At 42.8% G+C, this 23,135-nt stretch overlaps 1 protein-coding gene across 9 annotated transcripts in view; it reads left to right on the top strand.

Annotated features, from left to right (window-relative positions):
- Positions 1-23,135, top strand: part of BBS9 (Bardet-Biedl syndrome 9) — a 488,279-nt gene that overhangs the window by 139,315 nt on the left and 325,829 nt on the right. For all 9 annotated transcript variants that reach the window (XM_075586677.1, XM_075586680.1, XM_075586683.1 and 6 more), the window contains one exon: positions 17,050-17,134. In XM_075586677.1, coding sequence (XP_075442792.1) covers positions 17,050-17,134 — 85 coding nt within the window. The remainder of the gene's footprint in view (positions 1-17,049; positions 17,135-23,135) is intronic.

Genomic DNA, 23,135 nt, shown 5'->3' with positions numbered 1-23,135 from the left:
TAGAGGATGCCAAGTGGACATACTTGCCTGGCATAAATAACCACTCGCCATGGTTGCATCAGTTTGATGCAAGGTGGCACCAAACTGATGTTTCACTCATTTTGTAGAGCGTTGGTGATTTAATGAATAACATCAAATCTATAATTTAAAGGTCTTGAGAAAACATCTATTAATTGACAGGAGATTAAAATAATTTATGCACTGAAGCTTTGTTAGGTATTGTCTTTGAATGGGAAGAGGAAGTCTGCACAGTGCATTCTACAGCTTTGCCTTTCCAGGGGCTTTATCCATCTCTAAGCATCAGAGAGGACTTCTTTAGATCTACTAAATCTACTACTCTATCTGTCCCATGGTTGCAGAGAAGGTGGCACTGCTAGTCTAGTGTTTGTAAATCTAAATGTTTTACAGATGTATGAATTGCTTTATGACCAGAGTGTATTCCTCTTTCTTTCAACAAGCCAGTCTGATGTTTTATGTCTGTGCAATGGTGAAATACTCTGTTGAAAATACAAGCTAAGAATATAAAATACTTTACAAGATATGCCTGTGGGAATTACTGTATGCCTCCAATGAGTTCAGCCAACAGGGTATTTAGAACACATATAATACTGTACAGGCATACCCCGGTTTAAGGACACTCACTTTAAGGACACTCGCGAGTAAGTACATATCGCTCAATAGGCAAACAGCAGCTCACGCATGCGCCCGTCAGCACGTTCTGAACAGCAATACCGGCTCCCTACCTGTACCGAAGCTGTGCACAAGGGGGGAAACTATAGAGCCTGTTACAAATGCGTTATTTACATCAGTTATGCACGTATAGGACGATTGTAGTACAGTACATGCATCGATAAGTGGAAAAGTGTGTGTGTGTGTGTGTGTGTGTGTGTGTGTGTGTGTGTGTGTGTGTGTGTGTGTGTGTGTGTGTATGTATGTATATATATATATATGTATATGTATATATATGTATATATATATATATATATATATATATATATGTATGTATGTATGTATGTATATATATATATATATATATGTATGTATATATATGTATGTGTGTATATATATAAAGTGGTCGATGTAGAGGGAGAAAGGGGGTGGCCCTGGATTAAAGGGGTTACACCCCATTTGGCCACCCCCTGACCTCACCCGGGAGTCAAAGGGTTAACTGGGCTAAGACCCAGAACAGTGATTTAACCCCTGTAATGATATGTACATTGTGTATTTCCCTGTTCCCCTGTTCCATTGTAATGTCTGGTTTACTCAGTGTCTGCATCACACACACACTAGAATCCATCCGGGAGCACAAGGGTTAATAGTTCTTTAATGATTATAGCTCTTTGTGAAGTTTTCCCGCCTTTTCAGGCACCATTTTGCAGGTCCCCATTGGCCGCCATTAGAGCTCCATGCATTCTAATGGAGAATCTTGTTGTTTTAGTCCTGTTTCCTGTAAAGACCAGCAGGTGGCGTCCGAGAGGGAGAGCGGCGGTTTCCCATTGAAAGTCAATGGGCCCATCGACTTCAATGGAGGTTCCTCGAAGTAACTTTCGAAGAACAAGTTGGCTGCCGTCCAGACCGCAAACCGCAAAGCGGATACATTTTCAATAGGAGAGCTTTGATCACTTACAAGTCAAGGTCAACGTCAAGTGGTGTGGGAATAAACAGTTCTAGGGTCCCTAGGAATAAAATTATTTTTGCCCCTAGTCCCTAGGCGTCCCCCCACTCGACCACAACCGGGTCCCCAAATCCTGGACCCCCGATAAGGGTCGAACCAAGAAGAACGGGTCGCGCCATAGGCTTTGCCGGCGGCGGCAGAACGGCTCAGAAAAATGACTAAGTGTGAAATGCTGTATTTTGGTACTCCATATCTCCGGTTTCGGAGGGCCCAGCGGATCAAGGTTTGGGGTGTCTGCAGTCACTGCTCCGGCATCACTGCAGAACCATCCTTGAACCTCCTGGACCAACCCGACGGAGTATGGACCACCTTGAAAGTTCGGGACTTTTCCCATAGACTTCAATGGCGGCAATTTACCATTGCAAGTCTATGGCGGAGAAGCCCGTTGTTTTCAATGGGGATTTAGTGAAAAGCTGAGATTTCTTTTTTAGCGGAGATTTTTGTATTAAAATGAAAAATTATTTTAATGTGCATTTGTGTAACTCCGGCTCCATAGGTCATAGCAAGTCGCTTTTTGGATCATATGGTGTCCCAGTTCCGGCCATGAGAACTGGGAAGTTTGGTTCTGCTAGACCCAATAGAACCGGATATTTTAATACGTTTATGTTTTATGTTTAATACTGTGTTCCAAGGTATGGACAAAGACTCAGAAGAAATTCCTTTGTCCAGTAGGATAGCAGATGGCCCAAGAGGCGCCCTAATGTCTAGGATTTAAGTGTTGTTCAAAGAGTCTTGTCACCCTCCCTGATGATTTAAGGGCGGAGGAGGCTCAAACCAGAGCAGTCTCCAAGTGTCCCAGTTATCACCTTTCAACAAAGGTTATCTTGCTAGAGATCCAGATGGGTAGACTGGCTGGCATTCCATTTGCCTATGGGGGGTTACAGAAATGAGACCCCAGAGTTCTATTGTGCATGTGCCAGCTAGCAGGGGGGCCTGTCCCAAAATGTGTTCCCCCATCCAAGATTGGCTGGAGATAAGGGGAAACCAATCACATGTACTTAAGGTTAAGTATAGAGGGACAAAAGGTTTATAAACTGCTGTCCACCCATATATCCTTTGTCTTCATTGAGTTAAGCTGTTAGTCTTCGTTTGCTGGTATGGTTACCTGATATCATCTGATGATTACCTGATTGCTGAAGAGAAATGCTACATCAAACTTCTCATTCCCCAACCCCTAAGTAAGTGTACTTCTTGTCTGTTACTGTATTATCCGTGTGTTCACCTATCCTAAGGAATAAAATCACTTTATTATATCTAAGACTCGTTTCAGTTCAAACCCAGTTATTTTTGTGTAATATTAATGCACCTGTGGAGGCTATCGTCACAGTCGACAAATCACCAAAAAAATCTACTCGCCGAACAAAAAAATCTACTCGCCACCTAGTACCACACATGTGCTGCTTGGGCCAATAGGAGCTCGCCACGATGTTAAATCCACTCGCCCGTGCGTGCAAATGTATAGGTTTGTCGAACACTGTATATATATATATATATATATATATATATATATATATATATATATGTATGTATATATATATATGTATGTATATGTATGTATATGTGTGTGTGTGTATGTATGTGTGTGTGTATACACACACACACACACACACACACACATATATACATATACACACACACACACACACACACACACACACACACACACACACACATATATATATATATATATATATATATATATATACACATTCATAGACACAAACAGAAAAGAGAGAGCACACTCATAGTGCATATAGAGTGAATTATATCAAATGTATTAAAATAAGGACAACATAGTTTGATAGCATTAAAAAAAATTAAAAACAAACAGTAGAAAAAGTCGACCAGTGAGACAATATTACTAAATATAGGTGAAATATGCGTTGAGGGCAAATAGTCTATGAGGAGCAGTGATTGGTTTAAAGAAAAAATACTGCAACTCCGTGTGTATAACCAACAGAGTCCCGTATGGTAAATACAGTATTTATTTGTGAAATTACCTTCCAGCGGCACGGTTAAAATCTCTCCTCCATTCCCTGCAAGGGAACCGCTCCGTGGGGGGAAGTTCAAATACTCTTTGTTTCCCTTCAGACGCCGGGAATCCTCAGAGCAACTGCTCCCCTGCTGTCAACTAGATGACGCCCTACGCATTTTGTCAGCTATAACGACTTCATCACGGGATGCCCAATGGATGTACTGCCAGGATATTTGCAGCAAACTTGTTACCAACTAATTGGTTAATTGCACGTGGACAAATACAACTGCAAATGAATATCACTTGTGCAAGTAGTGAAAAAAATAAAAAACATGAATGCGCAAATATATATAAATACATGAACTTAAACCAACATTATCTTATACAATGACATAAATAACCCAATGAATAACAAATATATTCAACATTCAATCTATACCATAAATTATCATAGAATTAATGAATTGTGCATACAAGAAATAAGTAAAAATATACATTTAGAAATGTGAACAATGGTTTAATGCTCATGTGCAATACTGTTCTGAAATAAGGGTAATGATATTTAATAATAAATGGTAACATGGAGACTATATTTCATTGTTAAATTTATGAAACACCCTAAAATGCAGTGTGTTTAATACACATGCATTTAAACCACAAGTTGAAAAAGGTCAGATCTCATCCAGGAGGGGATGAAACCCAGAGGCTCACGACGAAGAATCTGGACACTAGACAATAGTGCTAGTGTCCAAATTCTTGTTGAGACCCGCTGGATTCAGGCTGTTGAGCTTGAAGATCCAGAAGGTCTCCCTACAGGAGAGAACCTTGAATCTGTCACCTGCCAAGATTGAAGGAGGGATAAATTCTAATCCCATTATTTTTATTCCCTCAGTGTTTTTATTGTGGCACTGGAGAAAATGTTTTGATACAAAGTGTATACCGGATCAGTTCTATAGGGACTTGTCCACTGCAGTAGAGGGAAACTTTATTATCTACAGAATATGTTCTAACCGTGCCGCTGGAAGGTAATTTCACAAATAAATACCGCATTTATCATACGGGACTCTGTTGGTTATACACACGGAGCTGCAGTATTTTTTTTTTTAACCAATCACTGCTCCTCAGAGACTATTTGCCCTCAAGGCATATTCCACCTATATTTAGTAATACTGCCTCACTGGTCGACTGTTTTACTGTTTGGTTTTTATTTTTCTTATTGCTAGAGGACTATGTTGTCCTTATTTTAATACATTTGATATAATTACTCTATATGCACTAGGAGTGTGTGCTCTTTCTTTTTCTGTTTGCACATGTTCATTGGGAGTAGTTAACCCTTTAAGAGCAGCATCTTCCTTGTCATACACTCTTTATACTCTAGTTTTTATTTTTTGGTCACATTTATTGCTAATATAATATTGTCGTCTGCACCTTGTGCATCACATTTGTAACGCTTGCTCTCACCACGAACAAGGTGGGACCCCGGTACTGAGGTGGGTAAGTACAAGACTGCGCACCCACATCAGTGGAGGCACGCCTGGAGAGTGGATAGTCAGCGTAGCCGGGTCTGGGATGGAGAGATTGGGTTAGTCCAGATACTTGCCGGGATCCAGGGGCAGAGCCATGAGAATGGTCATTGTCCGTTGTGCCGTGGTCTGGGGTTGGAGCCGGGAGAGTGGTAGCGTGTCGAAGAGCTGTGGTCAGTGTTGGAGAGGTGCGGGTAGTCAGGAGCAAGCCGGGGTCATTATCCAGAGAGGTTCCAATATCCAAGCCGGGGTCATTATCCAGAGAGGTTCCAATATCCAAGCTGGGGTCGTTATCCAGAGAGGGTCCAATAGTCAAGCCAGGTCGGTACACAAGAAAGCAACTAGAGAGAAACAGCAAGGCACAAGGCAAGGCAAAACAGAACGCAGGAACACAAGGCTACACAGGTTATGCTCAGCAAAGCAGGAGTGAATGAGCAAGGTATTTATAGCAGACAGGATCCAATGAGGCAGGGGGCAGAACGGAGGCGCGGCCTCTGCGGAGGCAGAGATAGGCTGCAGGAGACAAGTGGGCAATTAGAATACTTGTCACGCAGCTGGGGAGCGGTGCACGGCATCACATGGGCGCGCCGCGTGTGAGAGATGCCCGATGCGACTGGGGGGCGGAGCCAAGCTCCGTGGTGTGAGTAGAAGAGCTGCGTGTGCGCGCGCACTCTGTAAACAGAGCGGGGGACTGAGATGCAGCAGGTAAAGAGGGAACATGCCGCAAGGAACGTGTTCCCCGATTCCTTACAACATTCTAGTACCTTCAATATGGATATATATCTAGTGCGTTGGTCTATTTCTTTGTACACACACACACACACACACAGACACACGCACACAGACACACACACACACACACACACACACACACACACACACACACACACACACACACACACACACACACACACACACACACACACACACATATTGTACAGTAGCTTGGCTTTCATGAAAAAATCGTAAGTAAGCTGGACAATCCTAGGATACACATTATGCATGATATTTTAAAGATCAATGTTTCCAACAATGAGATTACCTCGTCATGTTTGGGAAGCATGCATATAGGAGTCACTGTGCTCCTTTAGACTTGCACATTTTAGGATTAAGGAATATATAGGCATGCATTTTAAATAATCTTCTCTTTTGTGGTTGCGGGCAGTGAGTGCCTTGTTGCCTATGGAATATTTTGTTGTGTTATTAAAAGATCTTGCACAGCTAAATCTCAAAGTTTGATTGACTGTAATCTGCTTTGCATACAGTATGTGGGGCTCTTGTGATCCTGATGCATTTCATGGGAAATTAGTTGTTTGCCAATAAAACAATAAATTAATTTTACATATATCCATGTCAGTGGTTTTATTAGCTTCAGATTAAGCATTAAAGTGGATGATCATGTTTATGTGAAGTCAATTATTTTGTGCGTAAAAACAAAGAGCCAGTTCAGTATTTGGTAAAGTGGTAATGTAGTAATTGAATACTATAGAGTTTTTGTATTTTTTGAAGTGAAACTTCTTTAGTGCCACCTAGTTCTGATGGGGCAAAACTAGAGAGATGGAGACGAAATGTGAAACGGAAGTGACGTCACGGTTCCCCCCCCACCCTGCTCCCCCCACACGGCCGATGACATATGCCGGCGCCGCTCCTAACAGCCGCCATTCCCCCAACACGTCCGCTGCCATGCCGCGCATGCGCACTACTAATGGCGACGCTTACGGACTTCTGCGCATGCGCAGAAGCGGCTGGCAGCGGCGCCTTTCCCCGCCGGCTGCCCGCTGACATGCCGATGGACAGGAAGATAGGAGGTATGGGGAGGAGGGAGGAAGGAGGAGGGAGGACCGATGAAGTGGGAGTGATGAGATCGGACCTGGCAACGATGTCCACATTAAAGGACGCCAAAGGAAGAATAGGCTGGGGAGAGGGACATCACATTGAAAACATTGAGTGAGATTAACTGTGGTTAGGGGGGATTGGCAGCGAGACAGATACGGGCAACAGAAAAAAGGTGAACAGGAGAGACTGAGAGTCGCGAAGATAGATATGTATGGTAAGAGAGAGACTGCGAGAGATGGATGGCTATAAATAAGGACCTGGTCGATAGCTATCTCTTCTCACACGCTTCACTCAGTCTCTAGTTGAAGTGAAAGGGACGTTGCATGCACAAACAAGCAAGAGGAACATGTGAAAATTGTGAGCTAAAGAGGTCTCCCCGCACAAGCCTAGTGATTCTGTGTGTGTGCAGCGAGTAGCAGGGCAGAGGTGAATGTGCATTCCCTGCCCTTGCAGCCAGCCGTTCAGTGCCTGTGTTTGTGTATGAATAAGGTACAGTCTGTCAAATGCTGCTTATGCTGCTTCTGATGGTGAGATATAGCTGCATGCAGCTCCTGGTGTCCTGTGCTCTCTGCTAATATGCACTGAAGGAACCATCCAGACTGGCATGAGCCTTCACCAGAACAATGAAAGACTGTCAAAACAGAACACACTGAAAAGCTGAGACTCACACTAAACACTGGAAATCTCAGTGCTAGTAAATTCTCAGGGTTAAATAGCAAGGTATCTGTATGACAAATCTCAACTGTCAACCCAAATGAAATATAACATTCTTCTGTGTACTGGAAATATCTGATCTATACAAAGTCAGCAATATATCAGATTGTAAAATGCAGTTGTCATAGTACTAATACAACCTTAGTGGTGCTGTGCTTGAGTGCAGGAGAGAGCACAGTTATTTGAGCAAAGGACACTATAATAATGGTACAGCAGGGCCCCGGGTATACGGCGAGTTCTGTTCCAGGGGCCCGCCGTATAGTGAAAATCGCCGGAAAGTGGATCCGGCGTTTTCGCCATTCTGCGCATGCGCGGCCTATGGTCTGCGCGCGTAAACTACGGTATGCGCGCGCAGACAACGGTCTGCGCATGCGCGCCGGGTGCAACCGCCCGTTCTGCGCATGCGCGACTGAGGATCAAAGATGGCGGCCCCCTTCTCGGTGCCGCCGTATCGGCGGATCGCCGAAAAGCGGAACGCCGAAAAGTGAAGCGCCGAGAAGCGGGGCCCTGCTGTACTAATTTTACAAACCTCATGGTGTATTCATGCAGAATATAAAGGGTGAAACTATTTGTAAAACACATTTCAGTCACCCGCACACTCACAGTCACACGCACCCGCACACTCAGTCACACGCACACTCACAGTCACACACACACTCAGTCACACGCACACTCACAGTCACACGCACATACGAGGAATTCACACTTAGTGCAAATAGCTAATACAGGGTATGTGTGCCGAGCACGCGCATTCTAAGTCAAATTTATTTGCATTTTGTCAATGAAATTGTATTTTGATTTTTAATTAAAACATCACCAACACAAATACAATTTCTGTGACAAAAGTCAAAGAAGTTTCACTTACTATGCGCGTGCACAGCACACACAGCTTTTTTTTTTTTTATATACTGTAGGTAATGTCGCAAAAATGGTACACTTAATGAAAAAGATATCTGTTAAGGCTTTTTTTTTTTCAGATGACCAACTTGAAGAGTATTTTCTTATTTGAGCCGCAACTAGATAAAACACTTAACAATCCAGATGTGAATGTCTGTAAACCCAGTAATGTTTATACAGATGCTTATTTTTTATTGATTTTAGAATTTTATGGAAAGGTACTTGTACACAAGACCTTATCTCTTTACTAGTCTCTTCATCAGGTATGTAATGAAGTCTTTAACTTATATATGTCCATTTATTCTTGCAATATGTCCCACTTCCATTTTAATTAAGCTCTCACGAGAAAGTCCCTCATTCATCTTTGTATCGGTTTGTGTGCGTTTGTCCTCACCTATATGTAACTGTTAATGTTTTTGTAATATACATAACTCTGTACCCCATACAATTTTTTTTTCATATGTCGTAGGTGACTCAAATATTCACTGTTGATTTTGATTCCTTTTTCTTCTCAGTCTAATGTCTTGAACAAGCTTTGGTGACATGTCTCCCTGCCGTACTCCCTTTCTGATCCTCATCTTTCTTGTATCTTCATGTAATCTAATAGTTGACATAGCATTCTCTTAAATGTTCTTTACACTATCAATATACTGTACAGTACGCTTCTTATACTTTGGGAGGAGTGGCTCAGTGAGTAAAGACACTGAGTTTGAAGTAGGGGAGCCTGGTTCAATTCCCGGTGTTGGCTCCTCGTGACCTTGGGCAAGTCACTTTATCTCCCTGTGCCAAAAACATAGATTGTAAGCTCCACGGTGCAGAGACCTGTGCCTGCAAAATGTCTCTGCAAAGCCCTACATAAAAAAAACTAGCAGCGCTATACAAGAACATGCTGTTATTATTATTATTATTATTGTCTTCTTAATATAGGTAAACCCCGTTATAACGCGACCCGTTATAACGCGAATCGGTTAGAACGCGGTTTTCACGTGGCTCCCGTTTTTTTTTGCACACTGCACACACTGCACACTGCACACTGCACACAGCACACACTCTCACTGCACACACTGCACACAGCACACACTCTCACTGCTCACTGCACACACTGCTCACTGCACACACTGTTCACTGCACACACTGTTCACTGCACACACTGTTCACTGCACACATGGTTCACTGCACACACTGCACACTGCTCACTGCACACACTGTTCACTCCACACACTGTTCACTGCACACACTGCACACTGCACACACCCCCCCTCTCACGTCAGCAGCCCCCCCCTCACATGTCAGCAGCCCACCCCCCTCACATGTCAGCAGCCCACCCCCCCCTCACATGTCAGCAGCCCACCCCCCCTCACATGTCAGCAGTTCACCCCCCTCACATGTCAGCAGCCCACCCCCCTCACATGTCAGCAGCCCACCCCCCCTCAAATGTCAGAAGCCCACCCCCCTCACATGTCAGTAGCCCACCCCCCCTCACATGTCAGCAGCAGCCCACCCCCCCTCACATGTCAGCAGCAGCCCACCCCCCCTCACATGTCAGCAGCAGCCCACCCCCCTCACATGTCAGCAGCAGCCCACCCCCCCTCATATGTCAGCAGCCCACCCCCCTCACATGTCAGCAGCCCACCCCCCCTCACATGTCAGCAGCCCACCCCCCCACATGTCAGCAGCCCACCCCCCACCAGCCCGTTTTTCACACACCCCCCCCACCAGCCCGTTTTTCAGACACACACCCCCACCAGCCCGTTTTTCACACACACACACACACACACACACACACACACACACACACACACACACACACACACACACACACACACACACACACACACACACCCTACCTTAGATCAGCTCAGCACATACTCTCTCCCCGGTACTAAGCCTAAGCCCCGCCCCCTCATGCTCTGACCTCTCCGGAAGAAAAAAAAACACATGGCTGCCGGGGGCTGGGAGGGAGAGGGAGGGGGCTGGGAGGGAGGGGGCTGGGAGGGAGAGGGAGGGGGCTGGGAGGGAGAGGGAGGGGGCTAGGAGGGAGGAGGGATGAATCGCCGCCGTTTTTTTAAACTTTTTTTTAAATTTATTTAATTAACTGGCGCCCGGCCAGAGTCATTGCGGGCCCCACAGAGAGGCCAGACGGGCCGCATGTTGTGCAGGCTTCTTCCTTCCTTCCCTCCTCACTCCCTCCCGATCAGGCGCGCGGCGGCCATTTTTTTAAAAATTAGCGCGACCCCGTTACTAACGCGGTGGTCTCGGGGTGGACCCCGAGGACCGCGCTATAACGGGGTTTACCTGTTCATCTAGGTCCTCTGATGTGTAGACAGAATCAAATGCTTTTATGTAATCTACGAGTCCTAAAGTGAGTGGTAGATCATATTCCGTACTTCAGGAAATCACCTTGTATGACTTGAATGTGGTCCATTGTGTTGTATCCACTATGAGATCCACTCTGGGCTGGGCTGGGCAAAGGTCTATTGAAGCAGATTAGTGAGTATCTTTGTAAAAATCTTGTAAGTTATTGGAAGTAGAATGATCGGGCTGTAGTTGTTGAGGTCTTCTTTGTCTCCTTTAGTGTGGATGAAGAAAACTATAAGCTGTGCTTCCTCCGAGGGGCGTTGCCACCTTGAAGAAGCGTCATTAGGACGCGAAACGGCCGTTGGTGCGCTACGTCATCACGTTCTAGTCAGTCATGTGAATCCGGAAGTGGCGCTTACTGGTGCTTAACCGGCAACCGTGATTTTAGTGTTATGTAGGCTGAAACTTGAGCTAAGTATAGTATCCGCAGTCGATGATCCGTTGAATGATATGTATGCATCAGGGAGCTGAGCATTTAGCTATCTTATGCGGGCTTCCCCTGAGCTTTGCCAGGGAGATTTTTGTGATGAGTTCGGGTGAGATTAGGAGTTGGAGCAGTGATTTAAACATTCAGCTTTACATGCCGGCTCCCCCTGAGCTTTGCAAAGGAGATATCTATGTACGGCTTGGGGTGAAACAAGGAGCAAGAATAGCGATTTGAACACTCATAGCTTCTACATGCGGGCTCCCCCTGAGCTTTGCAAGGGAGTCATCTGTGTACAGCTTGTAGTCATATGCGGACTCTACCGGAGCCCTGCTAGGGAGAGATGTGTATCATCTAAGTCCAGGGTGGGCAACCCTATCGCCATTCGCCACTTGTGGCGAATTGGCAGGGAACTGTGGCGAACAGGGCTGCCTTGACTCTCTCTGCGACCCGCGACGGCCCCCTCAACCCCCCCTCTCCCCTTCCTTGGTAGGGAAGGAGCGCGCTCCCTCTGTGTAACACGCTCTCCTCCCTCCCACATCCCCGCCTGCTCCAACCTGTGCGCCCTCCCATCTGAGCCCGCTCCAACGTGTGCTCCATCCACTCCGAGCTCGCTCCAGCGCGACGTGCTGATGCGCGCACCCCCCCCAGCTCGCTCCTGTGGGATGTGCTGCACGCCTGCCAGCCAGCCACCCGCACCGCCCGCCATCCAAAAATGCCTGCCCGCCACCACTGCCTCTGGCCGCCACCACTTCCGCCGCCGCTTCTTCCATCGGCGGCGCGCCGCAATCTGGTAGGCAGTGGGGTGGGGGGGTGCAGGTGCTTGATGAGGGGGACTGCAGAAAGGGTGCTGGGAAGAGAATCAAGGGTCCTGGGGGGAGAATCAAGGGTGCCGAGGGGGGGGGGGGGCGAGAATCAAGGTGCCGGGGGGGGGGGGGGGGAGAGAATCAAGGGTGCCGGGGGGAGATCAAGGGTGCTGGGGGAGATGATGAGGGGGGTTAAATGAGATGGTGATGAGGGGGTGTTAAATGAGATGTGGGGGTTGCGGTCTGAGGACCGTTCTATAGTGTGTGCGCTTGCTGCACCGTGTGCGCGCGTGGCAGTTATAGTTGGCCGAGGTTTGTCAGCCTTTCTATAATGGTGCCGCGAGCGCACGGCAGTTAGCGTGGGACCGGCTGACAAGGGGGAGAATGAGGAAAATAAAGATTTCGCTACCGCCGCTGAAATGTGTGTGTATGTACAATGTTAATAAATACTTTATTAAAGTATTTCTTTATTTATTTCAAACGTATTTATAACACACACACACACAGTATCTCACTCGCTCACAGCATACACAAAAAAAGCATGCGTCACGTGCATGCGCGTTCGCACAGGCTCCGGTGCACACACTATAGAACGGCCCTGAGAAACAGTGTGTGTTTAAAATTTTCGCATGCGCGCCACATTTTTATATGGTGTGGCTATTTTCACTTCTAATTCGCCACACCTGTGGCTATATTGAAAAATAGGTTGCCCACCCCTGATCTAAGTGGTTCATTCCCCCTCAGTTACCATGCTATAGAACTGTTTACATACAATGCAAGGATTCACATCAGGGTTAACATCCAGACAGAATCACCCCGCTATGACATGCAATTAGAGGGCATTTAACCCCCTACTATTTGGCACTATAAGTTTATTTACCTTTTAGTCTAAGGTGACTCTGCCAGGTAATAAGCTAATATATATGGATAGGCAGAGCCAATTCACATGCCTGTGTCGTGTTTAGGATACTCTTAGTGGCTCTACTTTGAGCAAGCAGGTCTAAATTAAATGACCAGAGGCTAACACATAGTATATATATAGTATATGGCTCAGCACCTCAAACCCACCTTGGCAAACTTGACACCCTCTACAACTCAATTTGTCGTTTTGTTCTCCAATGCAACTACAACACACATCACTGCGATATGCTCAAAGAACTAGATTGGTCATCACTAGAGTTTAGGCGCAAAGTTCCCCTTTCCTGTCTTACCTTTAAATTCTTCATGGGCAAGCTACCCAGCTATCTGAACAAGCTCCTCACCCCTACCACTTGCAGCACTTATCATCTGAGATCAGACTCCAAAAGACTGTTCATGGTCCCAAGGCTCAACAAAGTATCCGGACGTTCCTCCTTCTCCTACCATGCACCCCAAAACTGGAACAACCTACCAGAGACTCTCACATCCACCACCAGTTTAAGTTCTTTCAAATCTAAGGCTGTCTCACACTTTAATCTGGTCGGTAACTGTTTCATACGCCCATAATATATATTTTCTTTAACTATGCACGCAATGTCTTGTATATAATGTATACCCTGTTCATTTATGTAACTGTATTTGTAACCATGTATTATTTGTTTTACTCTGTGCCCAGGACATACTTGAAAACGAGAGGTAACTCTCAATGTATTACTTCCTGGTAAAATATTTTATAAATAATACAGTACTAAATGTCAGTATACACACTAGTCACCTCTTTATCTAGTGAATGACCCACGTGTATATGCGCATGATAATACTATAGAGCATTTATTTATCCTCATGCTCAAATCGGGGTTATAAATACAACCCTGATCAAACCCCGATCTAAGCATATTCTCTGGGGTAATCAACCACACCAACTTAATATAACATAGTCAAACTCTGTTTTACTTACCTTATCCAACATTGGCTTGATTTGGATTTTCCCATAGAGTAAGATAGACTTCGGTGTTTAAAATAGTTACCATTGTTTGACTCGAGGTTTTACGTTACCTTATTTTCATTAACCTATTGGGATTCTCTGTGTATACCCCTAGACACACTGGTATATTATTAGGATCTTTATTGCCGTTCGAGTGGTCTCTTGCAGACGAGTCAATTTCTCACCTGAAGCACAACTACGCTGACCACCCAATAGGTCTCACTCCTCCTTTTATATCCATTTATGGGGGAGTTATGTATACCATACTAGAGTAACCCTGATCAAACCCCGATCTAAGCATATTCTCTGGGGTAATCAACCACACCAACTTAATATAACATAGTCAAACTCTGTTTTACTTACCTTATCCAACATTGGCTTGATTTGGATTTTCCCATAGAGTAAGATAGACTTCGGTGTTTAAAATAGTTACCATTGTTTGACTCGAGGTTTTACGTTACCTTATTTTCATTAACCTATTGGGATTCTCTGTGTATACCCCTAGACACACTGGTATATTATTAGGATCTTTATTGCCGTTCGAGTGGTCTCTTGCAGACGAGTCAATTTCTCACCTGAAGCACAACTACGCTGACCACCCAATAGGTCTCACTCCTCCTTTTATATCCATTTATGGGGGAGTTATGTATACCATACTAGAGTTTTTCCTAGTGACTGTTGCAGTAGTGGACCCTCCACCTTCCCTTCCCTTTGAATTTACATTCTCCTTTTTTGTGGATGAAGAAAACGATGGCATTAATCCATTGATCTGGAATTTTCTTGTTCTTCAAACATGTAAACAGTTTTTGCAATGATTTTTTTCTACTTCGTCCCCAGCTTCTTTAAAGATTTCAGTTGTAATTCCATCTTCCCTGTGAGCTTTTCCATGCTTCGTGGATTTTATTGCTTTTGCTACTTCTTCTGGAAGGAAGCATGGTACATCATAGGGGGTTTCGTCTCGCTTTCTCTGCTGTATTATGCCCTGTCTTATCTGTTTTTGCGTACAATTTCATGTAGACGTACTCAACTCTCTTTATGATGTGTGCATTCTTTTATTCTTGATCCATCATGTTGTTGGACTGCAATGATTTGCTTATTCCCAATCAGAAATCGTTACTCTAAGCTTTTGTTATCTTAAGTAGTCTTCTGATCACAGTTACATTCTCTTACACCTTCAGTTATACGTTTGCGAATCGTCTTGCACAACTCGGCATATTCAACTCTTATCCTTGCGTTTTGGGATTGCTTCATTTATTGTCTCCTCTGTAATTGCTTTGTGTCTTTAGATATTTTCTTATCCTGTTTTTTGTTAGTAATTTCTCCATTTCTTTCTGCGCTTTAAACTGCAATCTTCATACGTGAGTTCTTCATAATTGTTTGTTAAAGTGTTTCAATGAATTTCAAGCAAGCTGAAGTGATTTTTCAGTTTTAGTGGAAATTCTCTGCTGTTAAAATCACATGTTTCTTGTTAGTTAGGATGTCGTCAATTTCATCCTTGATTCCCTTGGATTCATTACATGTCTATTTTATAGTTGGATTCTTCTTGACGAATGAATTCATGATGTAGAAGTTTTCATATTCTGTAAATTCTACCAATCTGTCCCCAACATTCCTGTTATCTTAACCGTACTTACCAACCGATGTTTCGTCTTTCTCATGGACCCTAATCTTTGCATTGAAATCTCCCATAATAATTTTGAGGTGATCATTTTGTTAAGTTCCTTGATTTCGTTTCATCTTCCAATTATTGTCTGTGTGACTTGATGTTGGAGCATGCTGTAGTCTTGGAATATTTGAAGCCTGTATCTCTTTGTCAACTGAATAATGACTCTGGCTGCTCTTTTTGATGAGCTTTCATACTCCACTATGTTATTTTTCCATCTCTTGTTAATGATGAAGCCTACTCCACTGATTCTTTTGTATTATCTGAAATAGCATGGAGCGGAGAGAGGTGTGCGTGTGTGCGTCTGTGCGTGTGTGGTTTCTGTGGCTGTTCTGTGGGGGTGAGAATGACAGAAGGGAGGATGAGAATGATGGGGGGGTGAGAAAGGAGAAGGGGAGGGGGTGAGATAGGAGAAGGGAGGGGGTGAGAGAGGAGAAGGGGAGGGGGGTGAGAGGAGGGGGGTGAGGGAAGGGGAGGGGGTGAGAGAGAAGAATATATATAATTATTATTATTATTATTATTTATTATGTCTTTTTTTCCAATAAGGTTGGGAATCTCTTTTTAAGGGCATCACATTTAGCTCATTTTTAAGATAGGTATTTTTGGGAGCAACTGCTATGTCCGTAGCATCTGTTTGCTATGTTTTTTTCCATGGTGTACCTGTTAAAACATTATTTTTTTTCATCTTCGGAATTTTTGTAATGCAAATATTGCCTTTTTATTTTTGTTTAATCAGCACTGCCTTGACCTTCCCTGGAGATGTGGTCTTCAGAGGGGGACATCATCAAATGTAGCCCAACATTGTGCAAACCTCTCCCCCCTTACCACACACAGAAACGGTCTTGTTTAGCGTAAAAAAATATATATAGTTAAAGCATATATGCTATGTAAAACACATTGCTGTACAATGTTAGATTATTTCTGTGCTGCCTGATAGACTAACCATGGATAACCATTTTTGGAACAAGAAATAAACTTTGATTATTGATTTAGTTGGTGTCTCTACTTTCCTGAGGCTCCCACTATAATGCAATGTTTTTATTGTGTGAAAATAATGTATCACTCAAATGGTGTTGCCAAGCATTCTGTCCTTAGATCTAGTGTTATTTTGGACGGCAACCCACTGCATTCATCTAAATGCAGTTCCACAAGTACAATACTGTGTGGCTGGTTGTTAGTCTTTTGATTTGGGAGCATTTTCCTGAAAGTAGAAATATTTTTATAGGCCATAAAAAAATAATCTCAAATCTGTATTTATTTGATTCTCTATAACAGATACCAGGTGCTCGCTGTTGCAACAGATGCCGATACGAGGAAGGAGACGGAGCAGCAAAAGATTGGTGCTGGAAAGAGACTGGTGGTAAAGAGATTTCTTTCAAGTTAATGTGGGATTTGAATTGAAAAATGGCTGTTCAATTGTAAATGCTTTTCTTTGTGTTCCAGTTAAACACAAACGAAATCTGAAAAATGTCACATGTACTCTAATTGTATTTCCTGTGAAGTGGGGGAACCTGGTGTCTGCTCAATGTGACCTTGTCAAGTCACCATCTCCCTGTGCCTTAGTTATTTTCCTATTAATAACCGTAAATAATGCCGTAGGAAATTGCAGGAAAAGTGGGACAGCGACTTGAACAGTTATTAAACAAGACTTTCTAAGAAGACCAAAAATACCTATTTTTGGGGATTGGTGTATTCCGTCTGTCTCTGCTCTCACTCTCCCAGTTTCCCTCTTTGTCATTTTTTCTTTTGCTATCCCTTCACCAATCTTTTATTCTTTTCATCGCTAAATCTTATTTATGGCCCATTTTTATTAAGTGGTGCTATGCCATAAGTTACTATCCGGCGTTGTAAGTTACCATACAGCACAGTCATGTTTTTTGACGTCCAATCCTTTTCTCTTCCCTTTTACGTGTACCGTATCTCTATTTGCACCATACCCCTACTCTACAACAAATGCTTACAAAACTACACACTAACACCTGCATTGAAATGCAGACATGTTCTCACAAATACTGCTGTGTTCAAATGCTGAACTGTTCAGTTGATTCAGGCTGCTGGTGTGCTTCGGTGTTGAAAGGAAAAGCCAATCTTTGCTGGTCAATGGCAAGGTGCCTTATCTTGTGAGATGCCAAGAGTCTAACAGTAAGCAGGGTAACTACCCTTTCTGTCGTACCAATTCCATATGTCCATTTTGTCATTTTAATAAACTATACTAACCTTATTCTGCTTAAAATTTGCATTCATTTTTACAAACAAATGCTAAAACTGACATTTATAAACCCTTTCAACTTCATATCATGTATCCTTTGTTTTACCTATATTTTGTTATATTTCATGCTTTATTTAATGTTTTCAAAGTAAAACCCCTTATTTGTGCATTTCTGTGATTTCCCTATATGTTGTGGCATGTTTTGCAATAATGAAGTACACAAATACTGATATTACAGAAACATATTGTTAATCGGTAGGTGGTTTTGGCAGAAGGGAAGGAAGGACATTACAATCTGCCATCTTAAGTCACCTATAAAGGAAACACATGCTATATTATTTTATCACAGCTTGTACAGCACTACTACATTAAATTGTCATGAGGGGAAGCAGGGAGAGAGAAAGAGTCTGTGAGACATCTCTCATGTGACTTATGAGTTGGTCAGGGGTGCCCTGTCAAAAGCACAGTGTTGTTTCTTGAGTGGTGCGGATGAGGAATGGCTAAAGAGTTAACTTGTTAAACATGTACAAGTTGTCAAAGTAAACTGTTCCAAGTGCCTTGCATAGGCAAGTCTCCTCCTGAATGATTGTGATGGCGCCTGGCCTGTTACCTACTGTAATGCATCTGCTGCTCTGAGCTGTGAGGTGATCTACAGGATTTAACAACTAAAATAAGTCAGGAGTGTATGCTCCTGAAACGGCATTTGCTGGAATGAGCCATATAGTTAGGTGGTGTGGTTTAAAAGCTAGAAAGACTGAAGATGATTTTTACTTTAGCATTGGCTTTCACAAGGACACAGCAGTAAATACAGTATGTTCTCTCAGAAAACTGTTCGCCAGTCACAGCTGTTTTACAGACATACCAGATAATTGCCTTAGCGCATATGGCAAAGAATACTTTATTGTGAGTTTTATCACATGTTTCTAAGACTCCCTTTGGTCATAAAAAGGACAATATTTTTATGTACTTTTTTTTTTCTTTCAATTTGATATAATATTCCCTTGCTCATCATCACAAGCATGTGTGACTCTCTCCTGCTTCATCACGCAGGAGACGCTTTTCTGTCCATACTCCTGGCGCTGGTTGGGATTATCACTTAATCACAGTACGGTCTCATTTTTTTTTATATACATAACTTGATCTTTGGGTGAGTCTCCATGTTTGTGTAGAGTAAGGATAGCGATGAGCTAAGAGATATGGATTTGTCAGCAAAGCCGCTATCATGAAAGTTTAACGTTTTTAGAACGTTTCACACTGATATTTGATCACAACTGAACTTTCATTTCCTACCCGCACCTTGTAGCAATTTTGATGCTTCGAAAAGATTGACTGTGTTCAGAGATTGACAATTCCAAGATTGCAGATGCAGTGGTATACAGTCAGTGGACGTGTCTATTACGAGAAACATACCATCAAAAGTTTGGGGGTTGGACATGAGAGATAATAGGAATATGCATAAATGCATACAGTACGTACAAGCACAGGATACGGAGCGCAAATACTCTCCGCTTTATGCAAAACAAAAAAGGGAATATAGTGCCACGCTGCCAATAATAGATACCAACAAGGGAAGGAAATTAAAATAAATCGCTTCCTCCCACTCGCATGGTGTAGTATACGTGTAAGCAGTTTGAGGTTAAAACCTTCGTTCAGACCATAGGTGATTTTATGATCAAACAGCAGGATCTTCAATGATGTGGCTATGCAGGTAGTTAAGCGGTTAAAAACCTTTCAAGCAGACAGCAGGTCCGAAGCTAAACTGCAGGTTCTCCACTCAGAAAACTTAGAGAGAACAGACCATAGTACAGATATGCATTTACTAAAGATAACACACAAAAGAATAGCGGTGATACACTCACAAAAATCGCTATACAGTATTTCAAGCGTTATGAACACCCTGGGTGTCACTTATCTTGGTAACCACCATTTTATTTATGTTAAGTGTTATTTGCACTTCAAGTTTTCACTATAAATACAAATGTGGCAGAATTCTGGTCCTAGGGAGTTGTAGAGGCATTCTGGATTTGTCAGATCGAAGGAATGGAGTCTGCAGTGCATCTGTATTTATAGAATGGTGTAAATAGTTGTGTGTAGCTATAGTAGAATGAACAGTGAGAGTTAAACAGTAAGTGCAAGATCGAGAGGCATAATTTGTGATAGCGTGAACTATTAAAAATGCATTAAAATGACAAACTTCTGAGATCTGTTTAATACACCTGTTGGCCACCCAACAACCTGAGTTTTTTGCATTTACATTATTAATTTTACTGGATCCTCATCCATCTGGTCTAACGAAAAATGTGTATACTTTGAGAAAGAAGATCTAATACAAAGCTAAATGGCAGAAGTCTATGCTCATCTGGGGATATGTACTAAGCATCAACTTTAGGATATAGCATGAACTAGTATTTATCAATATTTTGAAACCCCAAACTCTTTCAAAGATCGTTGTCCTGGAACAGGATTGTGCTTTTTCTCTGTCTTCAGGCTGCCAGCACTCCTCAGCCTAGCTGTTGCAACAATGTTGCAACCCCTTGTGGGTTTCTTGGCTTCAGCCAGTTGCCTTGGCAACCCCCTGCCTTTTTACCTGGATGGACTGCTCCCCCTCCCCTTGCCAAATGTTATTGTCCCAGTTAATTTCCCATCAGCCTAGACCAGCATGCTTCCTTTTAGTACAAGCAGCCATATTGAGCAGTCATCTCTCCTACCCTGGAAAAGTTACTGATTTTTACCTATCCCTATATGTTGCATTTATCCCACTTCCTTCATAGCTCCCCTTCCCCTCCATTGTGCTCATGTCCCAGTGTTCCCTCAGTACTTCCCCCCCCTTTTTATTTGTATTTTATTGCCCCAAATAAACACTTCAGCAAGTAAAAAGGTTCCATTGCTTGATATATAGTTACATACTGTAGTTACATAGTAGATGAGGTTGAAAAAAGACATAGGTCCATCAAGTTCAACCTATGCTAAATTTAGACAACAGATACTTTATCCTATATCTATACCAAAAACTGTCCCTGACGAAGCTCCATAGTAGGAGGGAAACACGCGTTGGACGCGTGATTATGTCATCAGTCCCCGCAATGGGGCTGTTTTAACATAGTGCCTTTTCCAGCAATTCACTAGCGCAGACATATATTTAAAAACAGTGTAGCAGCTAGGGTATGGTCTCATTGATACAGTGTTGTTAATTGGTATTCACATGAAGGTAGTGATTAATCCCTGCTGCTACGTGGGGTGATGCACTTTCTGTGCTAGTGTTTGCAAGTGCTGAGTTCTTTTGGACTCACCTTGGCTGGTTGCACCCTATTGAGCCCCCTGGATTCCAGTAACAATTACTGACTGGAGTATCTATACATTTGCTGAGAGCCAAACATGGGTTCATGTATCTATACTATTTAATTCATTTTTAATGTTCATTATACCATCTCTTTCGGTAATATATGTTTTAAGTATTGAGTATTAAAAGTTATATTTTACACCCAGGAGTGTGCATATAAGTGAATTTTCTTCAGGGATACAAACACATTGTATCCCTTATTTTCCTTTATATCTATACTTACTTATTGATCCAGAGGAAGGCAAACAAAAAACCCCAGTGTCATATCATCCAATGATATCTCATAAGGGGAAAAATAAATTCCTTCCTGACTCCAAGAATTGGCAATCAGATTAATCCCTGGATCAACATCCTTCCCATGTATACTTATTTGGTATATCCCTGTATACCTTTCCCATCTAAAAAGATGTCCAACCTTTTTTTGAACAAATCTATTGTGTCTGCCATCACAGTCTCCATGGGTAATGAATTCCACATTTTACCTGCCCTTACTGTAAAGAACCCTTTCCTTTGTTGCTGGTGAAATCTCCTTTCCTCCAACCTTAAGGGATGGCCGAGTCCTTTGTACTGCCCATGGGATGAATAGTTCTTTTGAAAGCTCCTTGTATTGTCCCCGAATATATTTGTATATAGTTATCATATCACCTCTTAGACGCCTCTTTTCTAATGTAAATAAATCTAATTTAGCTAGCCTCTCCTCATAAGTTAGATTGTCCATCCCCTTTATTAATTTGGTGGCTCTTCTCTGCACTCTCTCTACTTCCATAATGTCTTTTCTCAGGATTGGTGCCTAAAATTTTACTCCATATTCCAGGTGTGGTCTTACTAATGCTTTGTAAAGGGGCATAATTATGTTTACTTCCCTTCCATCCATTACCCGTTTGATGCAAGATAAGATCTTGGTTGCCTTTGCAGCTACTGCATGACTTTGGGCACTATTGCTAAGCCTGCTGTCTACAAGCACTCCTAAATCCTTCTCCATCAAGGATTCATCCAATATATCTCCATTTAATTTGTAAGTCGCCTTTTTATTCTTGCATCCCAAATGCATAACCTTACATTTATCTGTATTAAACCTCATTTGCCATTTACCTGCCCACGTTTCCAATCTCTCCAAGTCCTTCTATAGAGAAATTACATCCTGCTCTGATTCTATTACCTTACACAATTTAGTATCATCAGCAAAGGTCATTAATAAATACGTTAAAAAGCAGTGGTCCCAGTACCGATCCCTGAGGTACTCCACTCACGACTTTAGCCCAACCTGAAAAAGTTCCATTTATGACAACCCTCTGTTGTCTGTCCTTTAACCAGTTGTCAATCCTGGTGCATATATTATTACTGAGTCCAATTTTCTTTACTTTGTACACCAACCTCTTGTGTGAAACCGTATCAAAAGCCTTTGCAAAATCTAAGTAGACCACATCAACTGCATTACCCTGGTCTAAATTCCTACTTACCTCCTCAAAGAAACAAATAAGGTTAGTTTGGCAAGATCTATCCTTCATAAATCCATGATGACTATTACTCATAATTTTGTTTTCATTAGGTATTCCTGAATATTATCCCGTATTAAACCTTCAAGTAGTTTCCCTACTATTGAAGTCAGGCTTACAGGTCTGTAATTTCCCGGTTGTGACCTAGCTCCCTTTTTAAATATAGGCACCACATCTGCTTTACGCTAATCTTGTGGTACTGAGCCTGTGGAAATTGAGTCCTTGAATATTAAATATAATTGTTTGGCTATTACTGAGTTTAACTCCTTGAGAACTCTTGGATGTATGCTATCAGGGCCAGGTGCCTTATTTACTT

Source organism: Ascaphus truei, chromosome 2 (genome assembly GCF_040206685.1).
Source record: "Ascaphus truei isolate aAscTru1 chromosome 2, aAscTru1.hap1, whole genome shotgun sequence".
Classification (NCBI taxonomy): domain Eukaryota; kingdom Metazoa; phylum Chordata; class Amphibia; order Anura; family Ascaphidae; genus Ascaphus; species Ascaphus truei.
This window is presented reverse-complemented; position numbering and strand designations above follow the sequence as displayed.